At 40.4% G+C, this 27,883-nt stretch overlaps 2 protein-coding genes across 2 annotated transcripts; one reads left to right on the top strand and one right to left on the bottom strand.

Annotated features, from left to right (window-relative positions):
• Nucleotides 1-934: 934 nt before the first annotated feature.
• MAPDA (N6-Methyl-AMP deaminase) lies at nt 935-23,386 on the bottom strand. The gene is made up of 11 exons (XM_080808188.1): nt 22,814-23,386; nt 18,048-18,273; nt 17,677-17,807; nt 17,102-17,162; nt 13,190-13,277; nt 11,228-11,309; nt 7,924-8,050; nt 6,578-6,658; nt 3,884-4,022; nt 2,171-2,271; nt 935-1,581 (listed from the first exon to the last, which is right to left on the bottom strand). The coding sequence occupies exons 2-11, from the start codon at nt 18,111-18,113 to the stop codon at nt 1,387-1,389; spliced, it is 1,071 nt and encodes a 356-aa protein (XP_080664314.1). The 5' UTR covers nt 18,114-18,273; nt 22,814-23,386; the 3' UTR covers nt 935-1,386.
• LCMT2 (leucine carboxyl methyltransferase 2) lies at nt 23,201-27,538 on the top strand (the record flags this gene model as incomplete). The annotated part of the gene is made up of 1 exon (XM_080808187.1): nt 23,201-27,538. One exon carries the CDS (start codon nt 23,201-23,203, stop codon nt 25,256-25,258), a length of 2,058 nt encoding a protein of 685 aa, XP_080664313.1. The 3' UTR covers nt 25,259-27,538.
• Between the last annotated feature and the right edge of the window lie 345 nt (nt 27,539-27,883).

Raw genomic sequence — 27,883 nt, 5'->3', positions numbered from 1 at the left:
GACCATGAGATCAAGAGTTGCATGTTCCACTAACTGAGCCGACCAGGTGCCCCACATTCTTCCTTTTGATTGCTTGCTATGGCTAATGCTACAGAACTTAATAACGTTTATATGTTTTCTCTTGTTGTTGCCATTTCTCTTTTACTATAGTTGGAATATGGAAGCTGAGTCTTATTAACTCTGTAGAGAACTATTTTTATGGTGACCAGGTAGGAAAGGGAAGCTGAGATAGAAGCAATCAATTCTTCCATTATTCAATTCAAAATCCTATACACTCAACTGTCCAGTGAGATGCATATCAAAGTTTAGACATATAAAATGGTATATATTCTCTGATATCATTAAGCTTAAAGTAACATGTTATATGGAGATATTTTAGTTAGGAGTTTAAATTACTCCTACATCCACCATGGTGCTCTTTCAGGAACAAAACTTTGGAACAATCAGAAGTCAGATTAAAAGCAGGAAATAGAAACCTAAGGTACCTTAGACCTCAAGAAGCATCTGGTTGGTATAGCTCCATTATGGTCAAAATTACAGAAGGGTAAGTTAGGAACATTCAAAAAAAAACCCACCACCTTGATTCTAGGGGGATTAATCATGAGAGGGACAAAGCCAGATCTCAGAAGCTAGCTTTATCTGTCACTAGGCTCATCCAAAGTAAATTAACCCTGACTACTGGGTATTCAAAAAAATCCATGGTATACAGTATAACCTGGAGTCAGCAGTTTTGGGGAATACTTAAGTGAAGGGAATTTGAGTAAAACAAGGAAAACAAAATACAGAGCACTGTTGTCACAAGTTACAAGGCTTAACGGTTTTGGTGGCAATTTGTTTTCCCTCTTCTCATCTTTAGTTATTCTAAAACTCTTCTTGATGACAAACTCCTTTGATTTTCCTCAAGATTTATGATCATTAATGGAGAGGGATTGTTAAGTCAAATATCTGGTGGAGTAGGGAGTTTATTTTTTTTTTTAAGATTTTATTTATTTATTTGACAGAGATCACAAGCAGGCAGAGAGAGAGACGGGGAAGCAGGCTCCCTGCTGAGCAGAGAGCCTGATGCGGGGCTCGATCCCAGGACCCTGGGATCATGACCTGAGCCGAAGGCAGAGGCTTTTACCCACTGAGCCACCCAGGCGCCGAGTGGGGAGTTTAGATAGCCGCCACTTTCAGGTCCCTTCCAGTAAGCAGCATGGAGGTAAGCTCTGTAAGACTTCAGAGCCTGCCAGTCATGGGACCAGTCATGAGTAAGCTACTGGTGATGGAGCCCGTGGTACTTGGCTGCTGTGCTTCAGAGGGAGTGATGGACAGTTTACTATGTGGGAGACGGCAGGAAGCTCTTGGTTGTAACACATATTCAAAAGTAGTTCACCTCATTGCAGCTTAAAAATGTAACACTTTGGGTTTCAGATGATTCCACTTCCTCCTCAGTTCAGACCTGGTGCTGTCAGAAGCAAAGATGTAGTCGATGGATTTGTAAGACAGATCCCACACCTGAGACTGGGTCAAATTAAATGTCTCAGCTGCTAGTTGGTACTCCTGAGAAAGGTGTGTTGCAAAAACACCCTTATCATCAGTCTGCCAAAACAAAACAAAACAAAACAAAAATAAAACAAAAACCAAAATAAAACAAAAAACCAAAGTTTCAAAATTAACAAGGAAATTATTTTTTAAAAACAGTAGCTCATGTGTAGTCTACATTTCCCTCTTTACCATGCTTCTTTTAAGAGTCTAAACAGGTCTATAAATGCATCCATGCATATCTATAACTAAATAGGCCTGTTTATCCTTTTTAAAACAAAACCCAAAAACACCAGGGCAGGGGCTCTCAACCATGGCTGCATATTAAATCACTAGGAAGCTTTTAAAATGTATCTGTGTACAGGACTCACCCCAGATCAGTTAACAGAATCTCAAGGGATGGGCACTTGGGCATCAGTATTTTTTTAATGTTCCTCTGGGCACTGCCTAGGACCTTTACCCATAGAGCTAAACCTGAGTCACCTGGCCCTCTGCAGCCTCACATGCCCTGATCCTCTCTCACTCCTCTACTTGGGCAGTATCCCAAGGCACACGAGGCACACGAGACAGTCAGCTAGTAGTGATTGTCGACCTACTACAATAATAAAACAAAAAAGTAGCAAAATACTTCATACAAAACACCTACACAGATCACAGATGGATGGGCGATGCTGTACCAGAATCCAAAATGATGCTGGTCATAAGACGGAACTGTCTGACTTTTGATGTTTGAGGTCAAACAGAGTTCTAGATGAGAGGAGGAAAAAGTCTCTTATTAAAAGCAGATTAGTAGACTCATTCTTCAGTGTTCACCAAGTAAATATGTGAGAAATTTCTCTGAGGTATGTTAATTTTCAATAGTTCATTAATTTACAAAACTGGCCTTAGGCATGAAAATTTATAGTTCAATTAGTGTAGTTGTACAGGATGTATGTGCTGCAAGTTTTTTGTTTTGTGTGTGTGTGTGTGCTGCAAGTTTTGGCAGCAACTGTACCAGACAGGGAATTAATATCTTCTTCGCAGCTATGTGCGTCCCCCTTTCTTTTATCCAAAATGGAGAGGAAAGGGGAATGTTATAAGCCAGTCCCCATGGAGAAAGCAGGATAGAATCATGAAGGAATTTTTGAATGGTTGCTGCACTTCTTCCTGGTCTTCTAGTGGAGGCTAAAACAAATGGTAGCACTGCTTGAGGGCTACAGTATTATATAAAAAGCCAAGAGCAGAAATGGACTTAAAGAAAACTCCTAAACTCCTTTACTCAGACAACCATCTATTCCCTGTCTGGTGCAAGTTAAGTCCATCTTAAGAATGACTTCTATTAACAAATTCCTGCCTTAACACACTACACTGGGCTCCCCAGCCACAGCAGAAATACTTCACTGACTTAATTGATGGTATCTGCTCAGTATGATAAGGCAGCCTCAACATGAGGCCAACTCAGTCTAAGGGATGGCAGCCTGCCGCCCTCACACGGCTGGGCACAAAGCTGAACTACCACACTAATCACTATGCAAGTGCTTCCATCTTCGCAACTTCCGTGGATGTTTAAAAATGTCCTTAGTATAAAGAAAAAAAAATCTCATTATGAATTGCTGAAAACTCCATAAGTAATTAAAAAACACACATCACACACAAATGTTTTTGCAAATTGATCATTCAGTAAAATGGTTTTCAGCCAACTGCTTTTTTCCCTCCGGAGAAGGCCCTGCCCAACCATAACACTGGCCAGTGGTTATCTCATCACTATTATCTCAAACTGTTTAACTTTCTTCAAACACTGACATTTTCTTGTGTAACTGTTTACCGTCTCTTTTACCAATGCCAAAATATAAGTTCCTTGAGAAAGAAACCTTGCCTGTTTTGTTTACTGCTCTATTCCCAACAATTTGAACAGTAACTGAAACAGAACAGGCACTTCATAAATATTTGTGGTTAAATACACATGTAGACAAATATGTAATAGTCAACACACATATAAAGCTATGTCTTGGAATCTTCCATAATTCTTAATTTTTAAATAAATGTCATACATTTTCATAACACATTAATTTCATTAAAGTAATTTTAAAATACTAGATGAATCTTATTCCTTCAGTAAAGTAATCACTGAGTTCCAAGAACTGGGGAATGTAGCAGTGAACAAGACAGACAAAGGCCCTGCTTTCATGGAGCTTATATTCTAATGGAAGCTAAAACTTTCTATTACTTTAAGGCTCAGGAGGCACATGTCCAAGCAACTTTTAATTTCTAAATGACACTTAAATATTTAGAATAGGAGTTCTCCACATATGGGTTGCAACCTGGTGGCTGGGGACAAATGTACACTCTTGTCTGGAGGACGTGAAGCCCTAAGCCTTACCCAGTGGTATCTGGTATTGCCTCACGAAGTCTACCAGATCCGGGGATCCTCCCTCAGAGGAGTTGAGAAATGTCCCATGCCCAATTCTGTCAGGAAGCAGATCCAGAAGTACTTTTGTTTCTTGTTTTTGGTTTGGAATCTGAAAAAAGTGGGGGGGGCATAAGTAACCTCTTTCAGTGATTTTTTTAAAAAGATTTATTTATTTGACAGAGAGAGACAACACAAGCAGGGGGAGTGGGAGAGGGAGAAGCAGACTTCCCACTGAGCAGGGAGCCTGATACAGGGCTCAATGTGGGGCTCGATCCCAGGACCCCGGGATCACGACCTGAGCCGAAGGCAGACGCTTAATGACTAAGCCACCCAGGTGCCCCTTTCAGTGATTTTTAAAGGTACTTTTTTCTGTAGCCAGCTACTTTGTCTCTCAGAGGAGATAATGCATTCTGGAAAGCTGAACTATCATATACCTTCCCAACTTTCTTCTTTGCCTTTATTTTCCCATTCATTTCCCAATATTCTTCTAGATTTGTTTCAAAGATAGTAATAGTTATGGTTAACAAGCATAATAATAATAAACACTTTTAGACCTGCTTTGTGCCTTTTCACATAAATTCTCCTTTAAACCTCACAAGACTCTTACAAAGTACTAAGATGAAAAAAATTAAAGTTCAGAAAAAGTAACAGGATCAACTCAGGAACTGAATTGAAACGAGAAAGGGATCTTTCATTTTTTTATTTTTTCCTTCTACATTACACTTCTCTACACTTGGGATTTCTTCAGATATACCTAACTTTTGTAGTTAAAATATAAAGTTTTGTTTTTTTTTTAAGCTATCTAAGGCCATGGAGCTCTATCTGACTCCAGAGCCCAGATTCTCTGTGTAGTGTGCTCATGTTTTATTTTATTTTTTATTTATTTTTTTAAGGATTTTATTCATTTATTTGAGAGAGGGGGAGACAGAATGAGCTCAAGCAGTGGGGGGTGGGGGGCAGAGGGAGAAGGAGAGAAACTCAAGCAGACTCCATGCAGAACCCATGTGGGGCTCGATCTCATGACCCTGAGATCATGACTTAAGTGGAAATCAAGAGTCGGGCGCTTAACGGACTGAACCACCCAGGTCCCCATTCATGTTTTATTTTGACACAGGTAGCTACATACATACCACAGCTACCATGAAAAGGTCTAGATGTACTGTATCTACTAGACAGCTTACAAGACAAATGACCATAACATGAGGAAATGAAGTGTTTCATATCCAATGGATCAAACAAGAAAAGCAACAAAATAAAGAATATTAAAAAGAATTTTTAAGAAAATAAATTGGCAAAAGAAAAGAAAAAAAGAAAAAGAAAAGCAACAGAGACTAAGGTAAAGGGAAGGTTCTGATGCTGTGCACAAAGACCACAGATAATGGGTCACAGTAACACATGCTGGTTGTTCCATTTTATTGACCAAAAGCTTCAATCAGACATCAGTTACGTTAGCAAGAGGAAGTCCTATGAGTGAAAGATCTTTTTGTTCAGAGTGTGGAAACACAGATCCTACCTTTTAAGTTCTGCCACCAGATTACTCTTTGCTTATAGACATGAAAATATCAGTATTGACAAGAAGCTCCAATTTTTCTTTAATTTTTAAATCATGATGCTATTCAACATTTATATATTACTGCATCTAATACAAATAACTCTGTGAGGTAAGTAGCCTAAGCATTATTTCCTGCACTTGAGACAATAAACTCCAGATTCATCAATCTGTATACACTTATCACGGACAGCTTTTCGTATGTCAAAAAAAAAAAAAAAAAAAAAAAAAAGGAAAAAGAAAATGTATGTCCAAAAAAAAAAAGAAAGAAAGAAAGAAAAAAAGCCAAATTGAAGTACTGCGTTTTAAAGTAAACCCATCCGTAAAATGGGGGAAATTGTAGTTGACTCCCTTGTTTGCCTCACAGGGAAGTGCTTAAGAAAGTGATTGTTCTCCAGCCATTATTTCTACATTATCTGTCATTGTGCTCATGTTGCCAAGGAGCTGGGGCCCAATAATGGACACCCGATCTTCTGATGAGCCTTATAAAATAATAATGAGCTACTTCTTTTCTTGCCAGTGCATGTGATACATTCAGGTCCCTTACCCTACGAGGACAGGTGAGATGAACTGGTGCTTTTCTCAGTGACAGCTTGCCAATGACAAGACTGATGATGAAAACTTACGCATTTTCTCTAGTAAGATGTCAATAGCTTTTTTAATGACATAGTGATACTGTGAGTCAACAGCCACCCTCATGAATGACAAAAACATAAAAACAGTAACAAGGGACTAAAGCAAACCACACCTTTATCATAATATACATTTAAAAAAATTTCTACTTTCCTCCTGTCTTTTTTTTTTTTTTACCTCCAGGTATAATTTTAGCCATTTACAAATGATTATTATTTTCATCGTAATCTATCTTCTCCAGCCTAATTTTTTTTTTTTTTTTTTAAAGATTTTATTTATTTACTTGACAGACAGAGATCACAGGTAGGCAGAGAGGCAGGCAGAGAGAGAGGAAGGGAAGCAGGCTCCCTGCCGAGCAGAGAGCCCGATGCGGGGTTCGATCCCAGGACCCTGGGATCATGACCTGAGCCGAAGGCAGAGGCTTTAACCCACTGAGCCACCCAGGCACCCCCTCTCCAGCCTAATTTTACAATATTATTTACCTCTGAAAGATGCAATGCCAACTTCAGGCCTGCTTTTTTAGCTTCTAAAAGTGGTTCCAAGAAGTCTTTTGCCTGTCCTACCTTGAAGATAAAAGTTAAAATGAAGATGCATGAAAATTCTAGGCAGACTGAAGAATTAGCTACTGTGTGTCAATAAACAAAGGAATAAAATAATGGCAAGGGAAAAAATGGCAGATTGACTCATTTGAAAATTTCAATTATAAAGCACCTACAGTGTGCCAGACACTTTAGGGAACATAAAGCTCACTAAAACAATCCCTGCTGTCGAGAATGTTGAGTCACATATCAGTGAACCCAAAGTCAATCAGCCACACTAGATATAGAGGTCACCAAGTTTTATTTCTGTAAGGAAATCTAGATATCTAGTGCTAAGGAGGAGAACCCACCTGATTTAGGAACCTGTATGATTATAGCAAAGAAAGCTTCTACCAAATGGATGAATGAAACGAGAGCACAATGGTCCAGGTTTAGACAAAGCCTTAAGAACCAGTTTCATGGGACAATCTAAATCCTGTGTTTTTCAACTAGGGACAATTCTGCCCCCGCCCCTCCACCACCACCCCGAAACTTGGTAGTATCTGGAAACATTTTTGGTTGTCACAACTAGGAGGGTGCTACTGGTATCCAGTGGGTAGAGAAGAAAGGAATGCTACAAAACATGCTGCAATATGCCAGACATTCTCCCAGGACAAAGAATTATCTGGCCCAAAATGTCAATAGTGACATAAGTGAGACACTGTGTTTGAATCTGACATTCAAGAAGCTCTAGGCCAGCCTTTCTCAACTGGGGTTCTGTGAGATAATTAAGGCGTAGCCATAATTAAATACGAATTATTAGACATACATTGTATGTAATGACTCAATTTCTCTCTTCTCATTCAAATATTTTTTCTTTTTTTAGAGGGCTTAATTCTTCCATAGAACCCTGGTTGAGAACAGCTGCTATAGACATTCTGGTCATCCAGAGCAGAATAGATCTTTTTTTTTTTTTTTTAAGGTTTTATTTATTTGAGAGAAAGAGAGAGAATGAGTAGGGGGGAGAGGGAGAAGCAGACTTTCTGCTGAGCAGGGAGCCCCAGTGTGGGACTCAATCCTAGGACCCTAGGATCATGACCTGAGCTGAAGGCAGATGCTTAACTGACTGAGACACCCAGGTGCTGCCCCCATCCACCTTTTTTTTTTTAAGATTTTATTTAAGAATAGGTCTTCATCCACTGGGAGCCTGCTAGACCTCTGGAGAATGCAGGATGCCCCAACCTAATACTTAACCCCACAAACTGATTCTACTTTTCAGAAATAAAATGTATTTAAGAAAAACAGCTTACAGTAGGGTCTCCACTGAGGTCAAGGCCAAGAACTGTATTGTCAGCAGAGAGGAAGAACTCTTCAGCAAGTTTAACGGTCTCCTTGGCTACTGAAGGGCCACTTCTTCTGTCAATTGCTATCAAATACCTTTAATATAAGAAAAACACAGTTGAAAACAAATATAGTGAGGATGAAAAAAACAACTCTGAGTATGGCCAGAGAGGTATGGCAGGCTACATGTAAGTTACTTAGTAGAAGTATAGCCTGACTGACAGGACAGCTTACTTTGCCAGAGGGCATGAGACCATAAATTCCTAAATAGTACCAAAAATCTAGTTAGTGTTCAAATTCTTAAATGTTTCATGTTTTTTTTATTCTTCCATTTGTTTTTTAGTTTGATTCAGAATTCAACTGAAGTCCACAGTGGACTTCAGATTTAATCTGAAGGCACTCCCTCCACACCCCACCTTCCCTTCTCCGCAAGCTCCCATCGCTTTTCTAGAATTTATTTCTTGAATTTAAAGAAACCATATCCTTTTTCTATAAAGTCTCCTACAATATTCATTTTGCTGAGTGAATTCCTGTGTTGTTAACCTGTTTCTCCTGTCTCTTGTATCTCCTAAAAATTGAAAATTAGATCTAGTCTAGAGGCTTGATCAGATTCAATTTTTTAGCAAGATTATTTCATAAGTGGTGGTGTGTTATTTCATTAGGAGGCTTAGATTCATTCTTTCAGTAAGTGTTTAAAAATTGGTAATATTCTAACACATATCCAATAGCTGATACAAGTTCATTCTTTATGTTAGCTGAAATTCTACAAGCCATCTAATACCCAGAGAATCTCTGCTAATATTTGCATAATTTTCCCCCCACATTTATTAATTTATCTATTTTTTTTTACACACATGAAATTCCTCCAGCATTTATTTATTTATCAAATTTGGATCAATGATATATAAATGCAGTCTTTTTTTTTAAATTCACAGTTTATCCTGACATTAAATATTAGAAAACAATATAAATCATATGACCATAACATGATATAACTGTCTTCTGCTAAATGTTTTAGGATATTTTCCACTTTTTTGTAAATAACACTATAGGGGTGCCTGGGTGGCTCCGTTAGTTAAACATCTGCCTTGGGCTTGGGTCATGATCCTGGGGTCCTAGGACTGGCCCAGTGTTGGGCTCCCCACTCAACAGGAAGTCTGCTTCTTCTCCCTCTGTCCTTCCCCTTTGCTCAAGCTCTCTCACATTCTTACTCTCTCTAAAATAAATAAATATTTAAAATAAACAAACAAATAAATAAATAACACTACAATAAAGACTCTTACACAAAAATCAATTTATTTCCTTTGGATACATTTCTAGAAGTGGAGTACTGGGTCAGAAGGAAACATTTTTTTTTTTTTTTTAGAAGGAAACATTTTTATACATCTTAATACATACTACTTTTTAAAGAGGTTTTATTTACTACATATGCTTACTAGCAGTGTGTAAGTTCACAAACAGTGGTCATTACCCTGTTTTCTGGCGGGGGGGGGGGCTACAGAAATGGCATTGTAACATTTCTTTTTAAAATTGTCTAAGGGGTGCCTGCGTGGCTCAGTGGGTTAAAGCCTCTGCCTTCAGCTCAGGTCATGATCCCAGGGTCCTGGGATTGAGCCCTGCATCGGGCTCTCTGCTCAACAGGAAGCCTGTTTCCCTCTCTCTCTGTCTCTGCCTGCCTCTCTGCCTACTTGCGATCTCTGTCTGTCAAATGAATAAATAAAGTCTTTAAAAAAAAAATTGTCTGATTGGGGGGCGCCTGGGTGGCTCAGTCGTCAAGTGTCTGCCTTCAGCTCAGGTCATGATCCCAGGGCCCTGGGATTGAGCCCCGCAATGGGCTCTGCTCCGCAGGGAGCCTGCTTCTCCCTCTCCCACTCCCCCCGCTTGTGCTCCCTCTCTGTCTCTGTCTCTGTCAAATAAATAAATAAATAAACAAGCAAAAATCTTTAAAATTATCTGATTGGGATGCCTGGGTGGCTCAGTGGGTTGAGCATCCAACTCTTGATTTCGGCTCAGGTCATGATCTCAGAGTTGTGAGATCTAGCCTCATGTCAGGCTCCATGCTCAGCAGGGAGTCTGGGTGAGATTCTCTCTCCCTCTCCCTCTGACCTTCCCCTATCCCCTGTACACTTTCTCTCTCTCTCTCAAATAAATCTTTTTTTTTTTTTTTAATTTATTTATTTGACAGGCAGAGATCACAAGCAGGCAGAGAGGCAGGCAGAGAGAGAGGGGGAAGCAGGCTCCCTGCTGAGCAGAGAGCCCGATGTGGTGCTCGATCCCAGGACCCTGAGATCATGACCTGAGCCGAAGGCAGAGGCTTTAACCCACTGAGCCACCCAGGCGCCCCTCAAATAAATATTTCAAAAAAATTATCTGATTATTGAGATTAAATAGTTCCCTACAGACCTATCGGTCATTTGTAGGTCTTCTTTTCTGAATTCTCTTCTTTTCTTTTGCCTGCTTCTTTTCGGGAAGGGTGTGGGTATTAGTCTAGTTAAGCTTAATTTGGAGAGACTTTATAGCCAGAAATTATATAGGTAGCTTTCTTTCTTCAAGGACTTATTGAGCCCTGATTTGTGTCATCTCTCTTCTAAGTACTGTGGTGAACAAAAGACAAGGTTCCTGGCCTCATGAACTTATACTCTAGTAGGTATGTACACACAAATAAAACAAGATAATTTCTGATCTTATCAAGAAGAGTGCCATAAGGAAATAGAAAGGATTACTAGAGGATTTGTGGATGGGTGGGGGGAACCTTTAGATAAAGTGGTCAAGGAAGCCCCCTCTGAGGAAGTGACAGCCAAATTGAGAACTTGATAATGAAAAGCCAGCCATGCAAGGATATGGCAGGAACTGTGTTCTAGGCAAAAGTAACAGGATGTACAAAGATGCTGACATGGGACATTCTTGGCCTATTTGAGGAACAGAGAACAAACCAGTGTGTAATAATGACAAGTGGTCCACATAAGGCTATTGAAGTAAGAGAGGCAACCAGATCACATGGGACCATGTAGGCCACAATAAGAAGTCTGGATTTTGGCTGAAGAGCAATGGGAAACTGTATTTCTCTACAGCAACAGTACTCAAAATTTTTTGCCACATGAATAAACTCAGAACTGCATTCTCAACTTTAAACAATAGATTTCTTGACTCCACTTTTCTAAAGTTCAGTTATTGTTTGATTTATAAAAATCTATTACACTCATGATCAAAATAACAACATTTTCACATTCTAGTTTTTTTAAATGGTGATCACTAAGGTACAATGCTTCTTACCTAACATCAATATCTATGTTTTCTTGTTTGGACTGTTTTATACCCTCGAGTACAGATTCCACATAAGTCTTTTTAGTCATTCCTGGAAAGGACATAAAGAAAGTATTTGTAAAGAGTTAATCAACTATTTCATCCTTCAACATCAGCATCCCTCTATGAACAATTACATTTTTACTTTATGCTGTGACAAGGGCATAATTAGAGAGGAGTTAAAACATAGTCCTATGGGTACATTTTCATAAATGCTAACTGTACTTTAATAAATTTTTTAAATGAAGTACTAAAAAGCAGAAAGGGAAAGAAAGACATACAAAATATAAGCCCATTTAAAAATTATTCTTAGATCCAACAGACATTAAACTATTCTCATGGGGCGCCTGGCTGGCTCAGCTGGTAGAGCAGGCAACTCTTGATCTCAGGATCGTGAGTTCAAGCCCTGTGTTCAGTGTGGATCCTAGTTAAAAAAAACAAAAAATAAAAAATAAAAACTAACTAAGAAACAAAACAAAACAAAAAAACCCATCGCACAAATTGCTGTAAAATTCTAAAATGCCTATTCTAACAACACAAGAACAGCCCTTTTCTAAGGCTTGGCCTCAAAAAAACAGAAACAAAAACAAACCATTTTCCTCTATTAGAACAATATTTTCCTGCTGGTCCAGAAAAAAATCCCCTCTTGGGCTCCTGTCTCTTCAACCCTGGTCAGGCTCAGTGTTTCCCGTCCAGGGCACTAGAGCACTTCTTCCAATTTGGGGTGTACAAGTCCTCTTCTTCTGGGGGACTCTGAAAGAGCACTCTCCAGAACAACTTCCTCTAAAACACTCTTGTACCCAATCACAGAATGCTTATTTTTGGCAGAAAATCTCCAATAACACAGAAAATTTTAAAGAAAAAATAATGAGTAACCTGTAATTCCACCACTCAGAGATAACCACTCTGTTTTTCTAAGGATACATATTTTTTAATAGACGAGATGCTACCAGGTATATATGTATCCTATTCAGTTGTTTAATACAGTCCTATATTCTGAGTGTTATCCCCAAGTCTTTATAGTATCTTTGCAAATATTTTTAGTGGCTGCCTCATATTCCATTAACCCTTATCTAACCATTCCCCTATTGTTGCATATCAGGTTAACATCCCTCTTGGAATCTCCATTCAAAGAGCAAACTAGCTCTAGTAAGTGGCAGGTTTCTTCTCTCCTTCCCTTTCACTATCCTCACCAGGGTAACTTGGAACTGATGCTACAATTTAAAAATGTGAGATTTAAGAATCTTCTGCTTGTCCCATTTCAATACTTATTTTATGGAGTTTTAAAAAGCTTATCCCATAAATGACTGGGTTGTACATGTCACAAGATGAACTGGCAGAGCCTTTTCAGGTCACAGACAAGGGACTAAAAGGGACCCAATGACACCACATAATATCTCTCCATTCTGCCCTTATGAAAAGAGGGTTCCAGACATTTCTCCAGACCACATCCAGATGCACTCATCTCCATCCAGAGAGGTTTTACCACATCATCACTTGCTCCTGGCATAAGACACTATCAGTCTCCGAGCAATGACTGAAAAACTTTCATTTCTGTGATCATCATAAAACACGATTCAGCTTCTACTCAGTGGCACTGCCTCACAAGTACCCTTGATGCAAGGAGAAAGAAGTAGCCTCTGTTTAAGACAACGTAACTATAAGGAGCAAGTATTCTTTCCTCAGAGTGAGGAAAAAACAAGAACCAGCAAAATTTTTGCAGGCCTTTTAATTTCCCTTAAACAGATAATCCTTGACCTGACTTTTTAACTTAACCTCACTCATTAATAATGTACATCATTAATGCACATCAGAAGATTTGGACTGTTGACTCTACTACAGTGTAAAAGTACACAGTACAACTTACAAACACATGAATCATCAAAGCACAGAGGAAAAAAGTACATTTGCTGAGATGTAATTAAACTCTACCTGTAGCATTTTCTCCTCTGGGTGTGCTCCTTAGTTCCAGGTACTTCACACCATCATCTGCAAATTCTTTAATGACATCTTTTGTGACCTGATGGTTAAGGCAATGGACACAATATTGATAATGTTAGTGAAAGGGTCCCAATGAAAATGCCAAATGCTACAGCTTTATTTCACGCATTAGGTTTGATCTGCAAAAAATATTGGAAGTCTCTCATGTGGTTAAGACGACCTGCTTTGTCACAACCCTTGCTGGAGATTGCTCACATCAAACAAGTCTGCACATCTCACATACTTTTTCTCTTCTCTCCTTTTAGCCATTTCTCCATTTTCTACTGTTAATAACAGTAGCTGATAAGACAGAGAAATGAGGCAAAACTAAAACTGAGTGTGTAGTGCAGTACTAGGAAGGTATGTATGGAAATAAGTGGCTGAAACGATTAGGCATTACTGATGTACCACTCAAAGTCATGGCTTATGGTTCTTATTCAAGTTATTTATGAATAAGTTGTATTTTTCAAAAGTTTCTTCACCCAGGGTGAACTTGTCCCTAGGAGTACTAAGAAAACTCTCTTTGGCAAAGAGAATCGGTGATAAATATGAGTAAAATGGTATCCAATTTAGCACAAATTAAACAACCCAAAAATGACTAAATGACTAGGGTAAAAGATATCAAAAGGATTGAGGGCATGTTTTCCTTCTCTGCAATCAATCCTAAAAAAGTACCAAATCTAGAAGAAAAAAGGACCAGATTGGAAATGCTGTGACAACCAGCCCTAGCTAGTGCTTGTAGTTGGTATCCTAATCTTAACCTATTTTGAACACATGCACATAAGTGGGCAAGTGCAACGTCCTGGCAAGGGAACAAGGTTTGGCCGATTGTGTAGACAGTGCCTAACAAAGTAGGACTACTTTAGTGGATTCATTGTAATCCAAGGTCTGGGCTTCATCGGGTGTGTGTGTGTGTGTGTGTGTGTGTACACATGCACTTATCTAAGCCAAAAAGGAATTTATTGTAATATTAGAATATAAATATTACTAAGCTGAGATTCTCTAGGAGGTCTGGAGAATCAGCCTCAGAGACTATACAACTCAGGACAGCACAAAAGCATTCAAAATCATGTAACTCTCTTGGACCAAGCAAGACACCACTGCTTCCTCCACCACCGAGCATGACCCTGCAGCTTCTGTACCATCATCACAGGCACTGGACCCCATTGCACTGGTGCTCCCCAAACTCCGTGTTGCTGCCAATGCTACCACCAGAGTGTGGGCCTCATCTATGCAGGCTACAGAACTGCATCTAGTTACTGGCTCCAGAGCAGACACAGAGAAGCCAGCTCCCTCTACTCCAGCTCACATGTTGGCTAATGCAGAAGCCTATCTGTTATGTATGCAGTGACATGGAGGGTGAAGTGAGGGTATTAAGTGGCAGTCCTCAGTGACTGATGAGACCATAGCTACTATCCAAGGCCCCCTCTCTTCGTTTCTTGAGCAGCCAGTGAAACCAAATAAAACAACAGAAGGCTGTTGGCAAGCATGGAATGAGAGCAATGAGACAATTTATCTAGGTCCTAGCGAGGCCTGTGGAATCATCCCTACCCATGTCCAATAACACTTCCTTGCTCCACATCGGTGTCTGCCAGACTCAGCCCTTTCTGCTCCATGCTGCAACTGGTACTAAGGACAACTCTTATTCGAGTTCCTTCTTCAGACAGAGTACATCACAATTAGTTGTTTCTGCTTACTCAAAGGATGGTAAGACTGCATCTCTTGAATGAGAAGGAACATTAGCTCTGGAACCAAAGACAGTCAATTCTACCACTTGCTCTCTCTGTGAGTGACCTTGAGCAAGTTACGTGTAATCAATTTAAGCCTCAGGGTTTTTTTTCATCTGCAAAAAGGGAACAATAAAAATACCCACTTCAGAGAGCAGTCTTGAATGTAGTATCTGGCACATGTAATAGTTAATATTATTATTTCAAGCACATCCCAATCCTTTTTCTTTCAGATTACATCCAGATCATCTTGACTAGACTGTTAAGTGATCCACACACAACAAAGAATTTCTTGGCTTATTCCTACAGTGTTCACTTATTATATGTAAATGTTATTAACTTCACTCTCAGTGTCATCCTTCTGAACCACCTAAAGTTGCTCATTCTAGTACCACTAAGTCAAATCACAGAATCTTAATTCCTTACCTCATTTTATATTTTTTAAAGATTTATTTATATGAGAGAAAGAGAGCACATGTGCAGATGTGCAAGCGCATGATTCAGCAAGGGTTGGGGGAGGGGCAGACGGAGCAAATCCTCAAGTGGACTCCTACACTGAGCCTAAAAAGGGCTCAATCTTATAACCCTGAGATCCTGATCTGAGCCAAATACCCAGGCAGGGACCCCTCCTTACCTCATTTTATTTTGTTTTCTTTTATTTTAAAAATTTTATATATTTGAGAGAGAGCAAGAGAGAAAGAAAGCACAAGCAGGGGGAACAGGGCGGAGGGAGAGGGAGAAGCAGGGAGCCTGATGTGGAAATCGATCCCAGGACCCTGGGATCATGACCTGAGCCGAAGGCACATGCTCAACCAACTGCCACCCAGGTGCCCCCTTACTTCATTTTAATAAAGCTTTTTACCAGCTTTGAAAGTAATAAAATAATGAGCCTGGCATTATTGTAGCCCTATATAAGCTCTCAGAATCCAGGATTTCATCAATTTTGCTCTGTTACAATCTAAAAAGAAAGTGAGACATTCCTAGTAGCATTCAATAGTGTCTGCTGAGTGGCTAATTAGATAATCCTCCTTTAGGTTCCTGTAAGTCCCAGTATGTATCTCTAACATATAGCTTACCTCATTATGTCGGATTTATCTGCTTATGGATCTGTCTCTCTCTCTCTCCTCAGGGGCCAGAGACCATGTCCATCTATCTTACCTCCCAGTCTTTAGCAGAGTGCCTAGAACACTGTGGGCACTTGGGCAATTTTTGTTGAATTAGACTTTTAGAGCTAATTCTCCACCAAAAGGTGATTAATTTACTTAATACTTATGATGAGGATCAGTTTCAGCCAAGAAGGAAAATTCTTTCTTGACCAGTCAAAAGTTATTTTTCCAGAAACACAAGTTTTCCTCTTACTCCACATTTTTTTTTCTAATGGTTAAAAACACTAATAAGGATTCTGCTTTTCTCCATTTACAAAGAGTACATTTTAAAATGCCACCATAGGGATGCCTGGGTGGCTCAGTTAGTTGGGCATCTGCCTTCGGCTTGGGTCCTGATTCCAGGGTCCTGGGATCGAGTCCTGCATTGGGCTCCTTGCTCGGCAGGGAGCCTGCTTCTCCCTTTACATGCTGTTCCCCCTGCTTGTGTGTGCTCTCTCTCTCTCTGACAAATAAATAAAACAGTTAAAAAAATAAAATAAAATACCACCCTAGTCAGACAATGATACAGAAACCAGCCTTCCATATCAGAGAATAGTATCACAGAGCAACAGGTAAGAGAACACAGTGGTGTCCTCTAGTTCTTCACTCCCAGAGAGAATTCAATCTCTAAGTACTTCTGAACTTCATTCTCTATACTGTCACCCAGGCACTTAAAAGTATCTCAAGCAATACAGATAAAGCCGTATCAAAGGAATGCCCACCTAGGTCAAATATCTCATGTTATATATGGAAAACAGGACAAGATTTTATCTTCTATGTAACAGAATATGTTTACCTTGCTTCTCTTCTCAGATCTCTTATAATTAGCTCTTGGCAAATGTCTTACATGGCTTTTGAAAAGAGTTGCCATAAAAAAGCAAAAAATATTTTTCATTTGACTCTTGATGAAAGCAAAAATTCATGTGCAATACCAGAAGGGCATAAATTACATAATAAATTTTAAACCACTCTAATAATTCTTCATTTCTCACCATTAGAATATCTTCAGGGCTAGTAGTAAGTTGATGAATAATTTGAAACATCTGGAAACATCTGCAACAGGAAAGTTTTAACATACTCTAGTCATCAAAAACTTGTCACTCGACACAAGCCCACTAAATTGAATGAATATATTTTAGACTAATACTAATTATATATTGTAAGGAACTACAGAATAGGTTTTTCAAAAATTACACTGACCTGGGAGGATAATCAAATAACTGAAAACAAAATGTTACTTTTAAGTGGGAAAAAACAGTTTCCCTTTGCCACTCCCCTACCCCCTTCTGATAGCAGCAAACAGGGAGAAAAACCAATAAGCCCACATTTTCAGGTCTAAAGAATATTCTAATATAGTATAACTTTATAAACAACATAAAGCATTAAAAATACTGTCAATGGTCTATCAGCTGGAAAAAAAAAATGCTGTATGTCAAGTTACACTGTCCACAGCAGATAGCTACCCAATTCCTTTAACTACTAAAATCTGGATTCTTACAGACTATTTCCAATCCCCAAACAGTAACAGAGATAAAAAGAAGTATGTCCACAACTTCCCTAAACTCACTCTTCTAAAGTTCTTTTCTTTCCCTTGTCAATCATAGTCATCTGATTGTTGATTTTAAGACCTGGTTTCTTGGCTATCAATTTCTTCATGGTATTAGAACTAATGGATCCATTCAGGTGGGCATGAAGTTCCTAAAACAAGAGAATACAGTCAGAAAAATTTCTCAAGTATCCACCAGATTAATAGCATCCTACCAGGTACATGATGTTCGTAATCTGCACCAGGCAAACTGCCTACCAGATGTAGATATATAACTTTTAAGGTTTACAAATCTTACAAATTCTCCCTGTAAAATTCACTTTTCTTTGTGGAAAACAAACAAACAAATTATAATTAGCAACCACTCCAGAATTCTGTGGCTGAATTCTTACCACTTTAGGTAATTCTGAGTAAAAGGGTGTCTTCCGTGGCTGTTGGTGTTCTTCTGCTTCCATCATGATTTCACAGAAAGGTCTTTCTCCAAATACTCTTCTTGTTATGAACACTACAATGTGCTTCAGTCAGCAAGTTTCGTGGTCTTGAATTTCCTTCAGATTGTGTTACGTCCACACATTTTGATAAGATAACCTGTATATGTAGCTCTGGGCTCAGCTTCCCCTATTTAAACAAATGTGAACATTTTCAGACGTTGACATAAAAACAAAGAAACAGAATTTTGCCACTTTATACCTCAAAGACAAAAGGCCCTTCAATGCTATTTAAGCAAATTAACAATCTAACCTAGAAATAAGAAAAGGCCTCAGACTGCTGGAGATTCTCTCTCTCTCCATCTCTTTCCCCCTACCCCTCTTCCCTGCTCATGCATGTGTGCCCATTTTCTCTCTCAATAAATAAATAAATAAATAAAATCTTTTTAAAAAACTGTGCAAGACTGGACAGAGCCACAGAAATCCACAGAAAGGCCAACACAGTATGAAATAAAAGTGGCATTTCAACAAAATGCTATAGTAGGTGCTTCATAAATAGTAACACATGAAAATGATAGGCTGTTTAACTAACATGCTTACAACTCCTACCAAAATACATAGAAGTCAACATTAAGATGGAAAAACACATCTTCTGTAGGTAAAATCAATTTACCATAAATTGACTTTTAAACTCAATGTTACTCAAAATATTCCAAGTTATTTCTTAGAAATTGATTTTTAAAGTTCATGTGGAAGACTTAACTTATAAAATTATCCAGAAAAAACTGTGGATCTCAAAAGAAAAATATCCAATATTAGTGAAGGTATGAGTAAAAGTTCTGGTGGAAGCAAAACTTGATACGGTCTTTTTGGAAAGCAATTTGGCACTATCAACACACACAAACACAAAACACCATTTATTTTCTGACCCAATAATTCTACTTTTAATAATTTATCCTGGGGCATCTGGGTCACTTAGTCGGTTAGATGTCTGCCTTCGGCTCAGATCATGATCCCAGGGTCCTGGGATCGAGCCCCGCATCGGGCTCCCTGCTCGGCAGGGAAGCCTGCTTCTCCCTCTCCCTTTGCCTGCCACTCCCCCTGCTTGTGTGCACACTCTCTTTCTCTCTGTCCAATAAACAAAATCTTAAAAAAAATTTATCCTATATCTTATAGGATATGCACAAATACATTTCTTATACCATATAATAGCAAAAACTGGAAACAACCTGAATTTCTATCAGTAGGCTACTGGCTAAATTAATTTTATCTCAGTCCAACAGAGTATCTATGACTATAGGAAAAGACTTCTATGATATAATGTTACTTCCAAAAAGTAGCAAAATGTATTGCTTAGAAAGATGGCATTTATGAACAAAGCATGTTTTATTTATTCATAATTATGGGTTGGAAGTGGCAAAGGTCAGGGGAGAGAATTTTGCTTTAATTTACCTTACACAGTTTTCTGCAACTTAAAGGTTTTACAAGCATGTAATACTTGACTGCTTTCTGAAATAACTTTAATAAATTAAAATGTTAAATAATCAATAGATTTATATAATTTACTTAATAATTTTAATAAAAATAATAAATAAATGGTTTAAAGTAATTATTTATAAAATTAAATAATTTAAAAAACTTGCAGAACAGTGGTGCCTCAGTGGCTCAGTCAGTTAAGCATCTGCCCTTGGCTCAGGTCACGATCCCGGGGTCCTGGGATAGAGCCCCGAGTCCGGCTCCCTGCTCAGTGGGGAGTCTGCTTCTCCCTCTCCCTCTACCTGCCACCCCTGCTTGTGCTCTCTCTCTCTCAAATAATTAAATGAAATCTTTAAAAAAAACCTTGCAAAACAATTTTATTATTATGAATTGTGAGAGGGAAGAACTTTTATGTTTAGACAATGGAATGACAGCCTAAAAAAGTACTTAGCACATTTTTCACAGCAGGCTGATAATAAATCTGACAAATGGCTAGCTTTTTAAATATATTTTCGGGGATGCCTGGGTGGCTCAGTCAGTTAAGCATCTGCCTTCAGCTCAGGTCATGATCCCAGGGTCCTGGAATTCAGTCCCACAATGGGCTTCCTGCTCAGTGGGGAGCCTGCTACTCCCTCAGCCTGCTGCTCCCCCTTCCGGTGTGGGCTCTTGCTCTCTGACAAATAAATAAATAAAACCTTTAAAAAAAATAAATATATTTCCAATCCCACTCTAGGATCCTGATCTTAATTTTGTGCTACATTCAAACCACCCTCAAGACCGGTCTTTGAGTAAATTTACTGACCCACTGGCTACAATGTTAACCTCTGTAAATTTGAGATCCACCCAAAAGCTCAATCTTTACACATTTAAAAAACTGTTGTTTCACTGATCCATGCCTAAGATACTGCCATCAACAATACCATGCCCTGGGGCGCCTGGGTGGCTCAGTGGGTTAAAGCCTCTGCCTTCAGCCCGGGTCATGATCCCAGGGTCCTGGGATCGAGCCCCGCATCGGGCTCTCTGCTCAGCGGGGAGCCTGCTTCCTCCTCTCCCTCTCTGCCTGCCTCTCTGCCTACGTGGGATCTCTGCCTGTCAAATAAATAAATAAAATCTTAAAAAAAAAAAAAATACCATGCCCTGCCAAATTCCATCTTCCTGGGCAACACTGGGTGTGGGTGGGAAGAAGCTAGGATGGGAGTGAGGAGCGGAAAGGCAACACATTGAGATAAGATCTTTCTACATTTGTACTATACTTCATCAAGTTAGAGCAGGGCCAGGACCAAGTCTCCTGTCTCCCAGAGAATTTTTTTCATGCCCAAATAAGAAAAGGGAACTCAGAATAATAAAGACACGCGTTACTTTTTATTAAGCACTTATCATGATCCAGGCACGCTAAGTTTCTTAAATGGTTGTTTTACTTAATCCTCACAACCCATGAGATATTATTTTCCTCATTTTACATAAGAATGAACAGATTAAAAAATAATAATCAGAAAACAATTCTTCGTTACCCATATCACAAACTTTGCTCCATTCTCTTTCTTCCTCAATCAGTTTTCTTGACCTGTTCTTTATCAAAAAAGTAGCATTTCTAACATATCACCTAAATTTTATTTTATTTTTTAAAGATTTTATTTATTTATTTGACAGAGAGAGACACAGCGAGAGGGGGCACAACCAGGGGGAGTGGGAGGGGGAGAAGTAGGCTCCTCGCCAAGCAGGGAGCCACCTGGTGGCATCTGAGCCACCCAGATGCCCCAATACCACCTAAATTTTTAAAAATTCACTTCTACAGCACTGTATATATTTTTAAAAGTCCTACAATTTGTTTTTCTTCTTCTTTGGCCGCAATCAACTCTGAGACACCCCAGAAAGCAGCACTTACTCCTCTCATTTTAGACATGAATATCCCAAGCCTAACAAACTCAGGGTAATGCTTCTCCCATTCCATCAGAGACAATTCCAAACACCTCAAGCACTCCACTAGATCCAGTCACCTCACACTTAACTGACAACCCAGCTGCCAGCTTTACAAAGATAAGAGAAGCCATGAGGCAAGAATTCCCTCACCTACACCTAGCTTACCTTTATCTGTACACTTTCTTCTCTCATAACTCAGAGAAAAAGGATTCATTCCTCTGTCCTTAACACTGATCTGTGCCCTAGATCCCATTCCCTCCTAGCTATTTCAAGTCATTACTCCATCAGTTACTCTCAATTTTATGTTCCTTCAACCTCTCTCTCCATTTAATAATTTCCCTCAGGGAACCAACATACATGTACTTTGTTTTCACCTAAAAAGCAAACAAACAAAAGCCTTTCTTGTATCCCACATTCCTCTTTACTGCCCCATCTCTCCTTTCATTCTAAGCTAAGCTCCTTGAAAGCATAATTTAGACTGGCTGCCTCTATTTACTTATCTCCCATTCAGGGTGAAACATGAATTCTGCCCTTACTGCTCCACAGGAATTGCTCTCCCTGAAGTCATTAAGAGCTCTTCAACACTAAATCTTTTCAGTTTATCCTGACTCAAACCTCTGAGTACAGTATCCAAATCCAAACTGGCTGGACTCCTAAACTCTTGCTCTTACTATTCTGCTAGACTGCTTTGAAGTAACCATACTTAGAGTTATCCTGATTCCCTTCTCCACCTCAGCCCCTGCAGTCAGTCACCAGATTCCAATCAATAAATATAAATCTCCTAAATATCTCTGGAAGTGGTTTCCTGGGGCGATGACTTGCAGACACTCAACTCAAGAAACTTTATGATTATTTTAAGCCCCTGACGAGACTCACAGGGTATCAGAGGGAATAATCACCTCTCTTCTGTGATATCCCTCTTCCGTGGATATATTAACATTACCCTAGAATCACAGACTTTAGAAGTGGAAGGGAATGCCATTTTATAACCGAGAAACAGGCAGAGTGTTTTATTTATTGTCAGCTTTGCAGAGCCCGAATACAAGGGAATTAACAGTATTTATCTGTGGGGAAACATTTATGGGGTGAATCACAACCTCTGTAAAAGTTTCATTTTGCACCTGGCCTCAATGACTAAGTTTTAGATTTAAATGAGATCTCTTTTTAAACTATGAAAGCATTAAATAAGTACTGGTAGTTAGCATCTGAGGACGACCCCTTCTTCTTCCTGCCCACCAACCAACCTCAGTGGTTCTAACCCTACTTTGCCCCACCAGATTACTCAATGCTGACCCTGTCGTCCAAGGTCTGGTTGTCAGTCCCCACACACTCACCCCTTAAAGATTTCTGTCAACAGTTGAGTCAACTATGAGGACTTAGCTAAATTCTCTCTTCAGACGGAAAGGCTTGTAGAAAAGCGACAACCTGAGCTTCCCTGACACAGTCCACGTCCCCACAATAAGCCGTAGGAGTCAGCCTTCCGCGAAAACACAGTCCCAGAAAAATCCAAAAAAAGTCAATCACAGTCGAACTTCAGCACAAGCTACACCCTCCTCAATTCTGATTGGTGAGGTGCCCTCTTTGCGGAAGTGACGCACACACACGCGGAGGGGAGTCACGGAAGAGGGGTGATTTTTCTGTACGGAAATCCCCGAAGTGGGTACGGCAGAAAGAGAGCTCGTTCCGGTGACGAACCGTCGCTCCTCTCCCTGATCTCGGCCATGGGCCCGCGGAGCCGCGAGCGTCGGGCTGGAGCAGTACAGAGCACTAACGACAGCAGCGCCCTCAGCAAGAGTTCCCTGGCCGCGCACGGGTACGTACTCGACCCCTTTGCCGCGCTGCTCGTTCCGGGGACCGCGCGGCGCGCGCCGCTCATCCACCGCGGCTACTACGTCCGCGCACGCGCCGTGGGGCATTGCGTACGCGCCTTCCTGGAACGGACATGCGCGGCGCCGAGTGCTCTTCGCCCCCAGATCTTGTCGCTGGGAGCGGGTTCGGATTCGCTGTATTTTCGCCTGAAATCTGCGGGCCATTTGGCCGGGGCTGCAGTCTGGGAAGTAGATTTTCCGGACGTGGCCCGGCGCAAGGCAGAGAGGATTCAAGATACGCCGGAGCTGTGCGCGTTAACAGGGCCTTTCCAGACCAGGGACCCCGCGTCAGCGCTGTGCTTTGAGAGTGTGGACTACCGCCTCCTAGGGGTGGACCTGCGACAGCTCTCGCGTTTGGAGCAGGCCCTGGCCGCCGCTGGCCTTAACGCGGCGGCACCCACTCTGCTTCTAGCTGAGGCTGTGCTGACCTACCTTGAGTCGAATGATGCCGTGGCCCTCATCGCCTGGGCAGCCCAGCGTTTTCCTGATGCCATTTTCGTGACCTACGAGCAGATGAGGCCGCATGACGCCTTTGGCCAGGTCATGCAGCAGCATTTTCGGCAGCTCAGTTCTCCCCTGCATGGCCTAGACCGCTTTCCCGACGTGGAGGCCCAGAAGCACCGCTTCTTTCAGGCTGGCTGGACTGCCTGCTGTGCCGTGGACATGAATGAATTCTATCGCTGCTTTCTCCCCTCAGAAGAATGCCAGCGTGTGGAGAATCTTGAACCTTTTGATGAGTTTGAGGAGTGGCATTTGAAGTGTGCCCACTATTTCATTCTGGCCGCTTCTAGAGGAGACACTCTCTTCCAAACTCTGGTGTTTCCACCCTCAGAGGTGTTTCCTCGAATAGATCCTGCTTCTCCATCAGGCGTCTTCCCTGCCAGTGTAGTCACTAGTGACAGCAAGGGCCCAAACCTTAAGAGATATGGGCATGCCTCTGTCCTTTTGAACCGAAACATTATTCTTAGTGCGGGAGGATTTGGAGAGCAAGAAGGGCGGCATTGCCGAGTGAGCAAGTTTCACTTGCTCTCAAGATATGGTGACTTCGAATGGAAAAGCAATCAAATATGCAGTTGTGAGACTGGAGCCCAGTGGGATGGGCGCCTTTATCACACCATGACAAGACTTTCAGATACTGAGGTTTTGGTTCTTGGAGGGAGACTGTCCCCAGTAACTCCAGCCTTGGGGATTCTCCAACTTGGTATCTCTGAGAGTAAGGATAATACCACTAAGGACCTAAATGTAACAATATCAAAGGTGGATCCAGAAGATTCCATGTTGTCATGTTGGCGGCATTCAACAACAGAAGTGTCCTATGACAATCAGAAATACTTGTTTGTGTATGGGGGTCGAAGTGTGGTAGAACCTGTGCTAAGTGACTGGCATTTCCTACATACGGGGACAATGGCTTGGGTCAATATCCCAGTGGAGGGGGAAGCACCTGAAGGTCGGCATTCACACAGTGCCTGCAGCTGGCAAGGAGGAGCCCTTATTGCTGGAGGTCTGGGTGCTTCTGAGGAGCCACTAAGCTCTGTACTCTTTCTAAAACCAATCTCTTGTGGATTCCTCTGGGAATCCATAATCATCCAGCCTCCCATTACACCAAGGTACTCCCACACAGCTCATGTGCTCAATGGGAAGCTTCTACTAGTTGGAGGGGTCTGGATTCATTCTTCCTCAGTTCCTGCAGTGACTGTAATTGATTTGACTACAGGATTGAGCTCTGAGTATCAGATTGACACAACATGTGTGCCATGGCCATTAATGTTACACAATCATACCAGCATCCTCCTTCCTGAAGAGCAGCAGCTCCTGCTCCTTGGAGGTGGTGGGAACTGCTTTTCCTTTGGCACCTACTTAAACCCCCATACAGTGACATTAGGCCTTTCTTCCTTACATGCTGGACAGTAGGACTGATCTTTTGATATATTGAGGACCCACTTAGACAATAAAGGTTTCCACAAACAGGATTTGACTGTGGCCATAGACATTACCACTCCTTCCTTCTCCCTTTTTTCCTTCTCATTAGCACTACTATCCAGTGCAGAACGTGAAAGAGTTAAACACATACCAACATTCAGAGAGATGACACAAAAATAGAACACGAGTAGGCCTATCTGAAGAGAATGGCCATACAGTCCTAGAGTAGGAATTGGGGAGCCTTTGGATCCCTTTGTGTCTAGTTTATTGATTTTCCTCATCTAAGTTTATCCATTTATTGAGTTACAGTGACTGTTAGTCTAAGTCAAGTGAAAAGTTTTCCACTCTTAGGCTTTGAAAAAGTTTAAAACAGATCCTCGGTGAGAATACAAAATTGATAACTCTGGTTTCTCTTTGGAATACATAAAGCTTTTGCTTTTTTCTAAAGATTTCCATGGAGAAGAACAGTAATGAGTTTTAAACTAATTTTTGAGGCCTTGTTTTTATGAGACTGCCTTTAAAAAAGAAGAATACAAGGTTGAATATGGCTGAAGAGACATGGTTTGACCTCATTCTTCATGTATGAAATCTGAAAGGAACCCCATTACTTTATCAGATATGGATATTAGTAAACCCTAGGAAACAAAGGGCTTAACAGCTTGGCATCTGGCAAGGCTATGGGTGGGCCAGATACTAAATAACTGGGAGGAATATGATCAGAAGACAGAAAGGCTGCTCTGTACTTCTTGTTTCTAAATTCACCACAGACTGCCTCCAACTTGCAGGAAGGATCAAAGCAGAATGTTGATGAAATGAGTGTTCTCAGCTATGTAGTAGTTAGTTCTAGAATTCTAACCTAGAAATGACTTAAAAGTCCAGGTTATACCTTCCATTATGCTACTTCTCAGATGGTGCCATCAACCTTCCTTTTTTTTTTCATTAGTTTTGGTGAGAGGAGAGAAAAGGTGGTGGGGGCACGATTGTCAAAAGAATGTGGATGTGAGCCAGACCTCCATTAGTAGTGTGTGGTGCCTCTTGAGTACTGCCCGGTGTGGTGCATTATGAGTAACTGGGCTTGTTCTCTCCAGGGGAATTACCCGTATTTTCTGTAAGTGATTACCAGATTAAGCATGCCCTCCACCTTTAACCCTATACATGCATCATACTCAGTTAAGGAATTATTGGCTTCTCAAGCTCTACTCATTAGAACACTTAGAAGTTTTGTCAGCAGCATTTACTCTGTACCTCTGGAGCAGCACTCCGTATGGACTAGTGCTGGATCCCAGTTTCATAACAGTTTAATTAGAGATGTGGGCCCGATTGAGAACTGAAGTTGGACAATGATTTTCGCTTCTCCAACTCAGCTGAATATTCTTGTTAAAAATTCTGGTATGGAGCCTGGTGCAGTTATGAGAGTCAATGAAAGTTGTTTTTTTGTTTTTGTTTTTGTTTTTTTTTACCTCATTTAGTGATTGCACTTCTTTTTAGACCAGAAAAACTAGTTAAAGAAGGAAGACTATTTCTCATTTTGAGTATCTACTCTGTCAGGGTCTCAAAAACAGTATATCATACCACTGAGGATATGTGAACAAAGTTAAGAACAACTCTTCTAGGATATGTTCTTCAAAAGCCAGTGCTGTCACTTCTTTGTGTGCTTTCTGGATTTTACCATCAACTACCCATTTTTTATCTTTCTGCAAGTTTAATCCTCCTTAGTGATGTTAGGAAATTGACATGTAACAATAATGTTCCAGTGCCCAAGGACTGTTCGGTCTTCTCTTTCTGTGATCTTAGACCTTGAAGTCCCGGTTTATTCTCTCTGCATTTGTAATCCCAAACCCAACACTGAACAGCCCATGCCTACTCTGGGACCCATCCTACAGGATATCTTTTGGAAAATACTCTCATATGGCAGCCCCAAATGTAGCCAACTATTTCTTTTCCTGTGGGAGAGAAGCCTGTACTCTGGAGAATCTGGTGAACATGAGAACTAGTCACTAAGGTGAGTTCTTACTCATAGGGATCCAGTAATATCTAGTGTGACATTAAAACTAAACTCAATTTTTGACTGCAGTAATGAAGGGGTTATAAAATAACATTACACTGGCAAGGAGGGTCGTAAGTCCTGGCTAATCATGTTTGGACTCGATGTTTAAGGAGAGAACGAAAATATGTCAAGCAAAAATTATGAAACTTTTAATCAGCTTCAGAGTAGATTGAGATTTCCTTGGATGTCAATAATTATGTAAATAAAAGATTTCTGTCATTCCACAGTTTAAAGACTGTTCACTTATCTTTCTTGGTCAATGACATAAAGCATTTGGCTGGGAAGGGGCAATTCCTTGACTAGGGAAGGAGTTGGGTCTGTCTAGTTCATTTCACTATTCCCAAAATACTTGATGCTTAATAAATACTTACTGGATGGAGGTTCAATTTGACACTCAAATAAATTAATATTGAATATTACTATTGTACATACCATGCACAGATGTCAAAATTCATTTAATTAGTGTGGGGGGGAGCATTAAAGTTTTTAAAGACCTCCTATTTAAGAGTTTTTAAAATTCAACTGTTTCAACATGGGTAAATGTGGTAGGCTTCCCAGTGTTACTCCTA

Source organism: Martes martes, assembly GCF_963455335.1.
Source record: "Martes martes genome assembly, chromosome: 7".
In the NCBI taxonomy this organism is placed as follows: Eukaryota; Metazoa; Chordata; class Mammalia; order Carnivora; family Mustelidae; genus Martes; species Martes martes.
The sequence above is the reverse complement of the archived record's forward strand: the minus strand, read 5'-3'. Positions and strand labels throughout refer to the sequence as shown.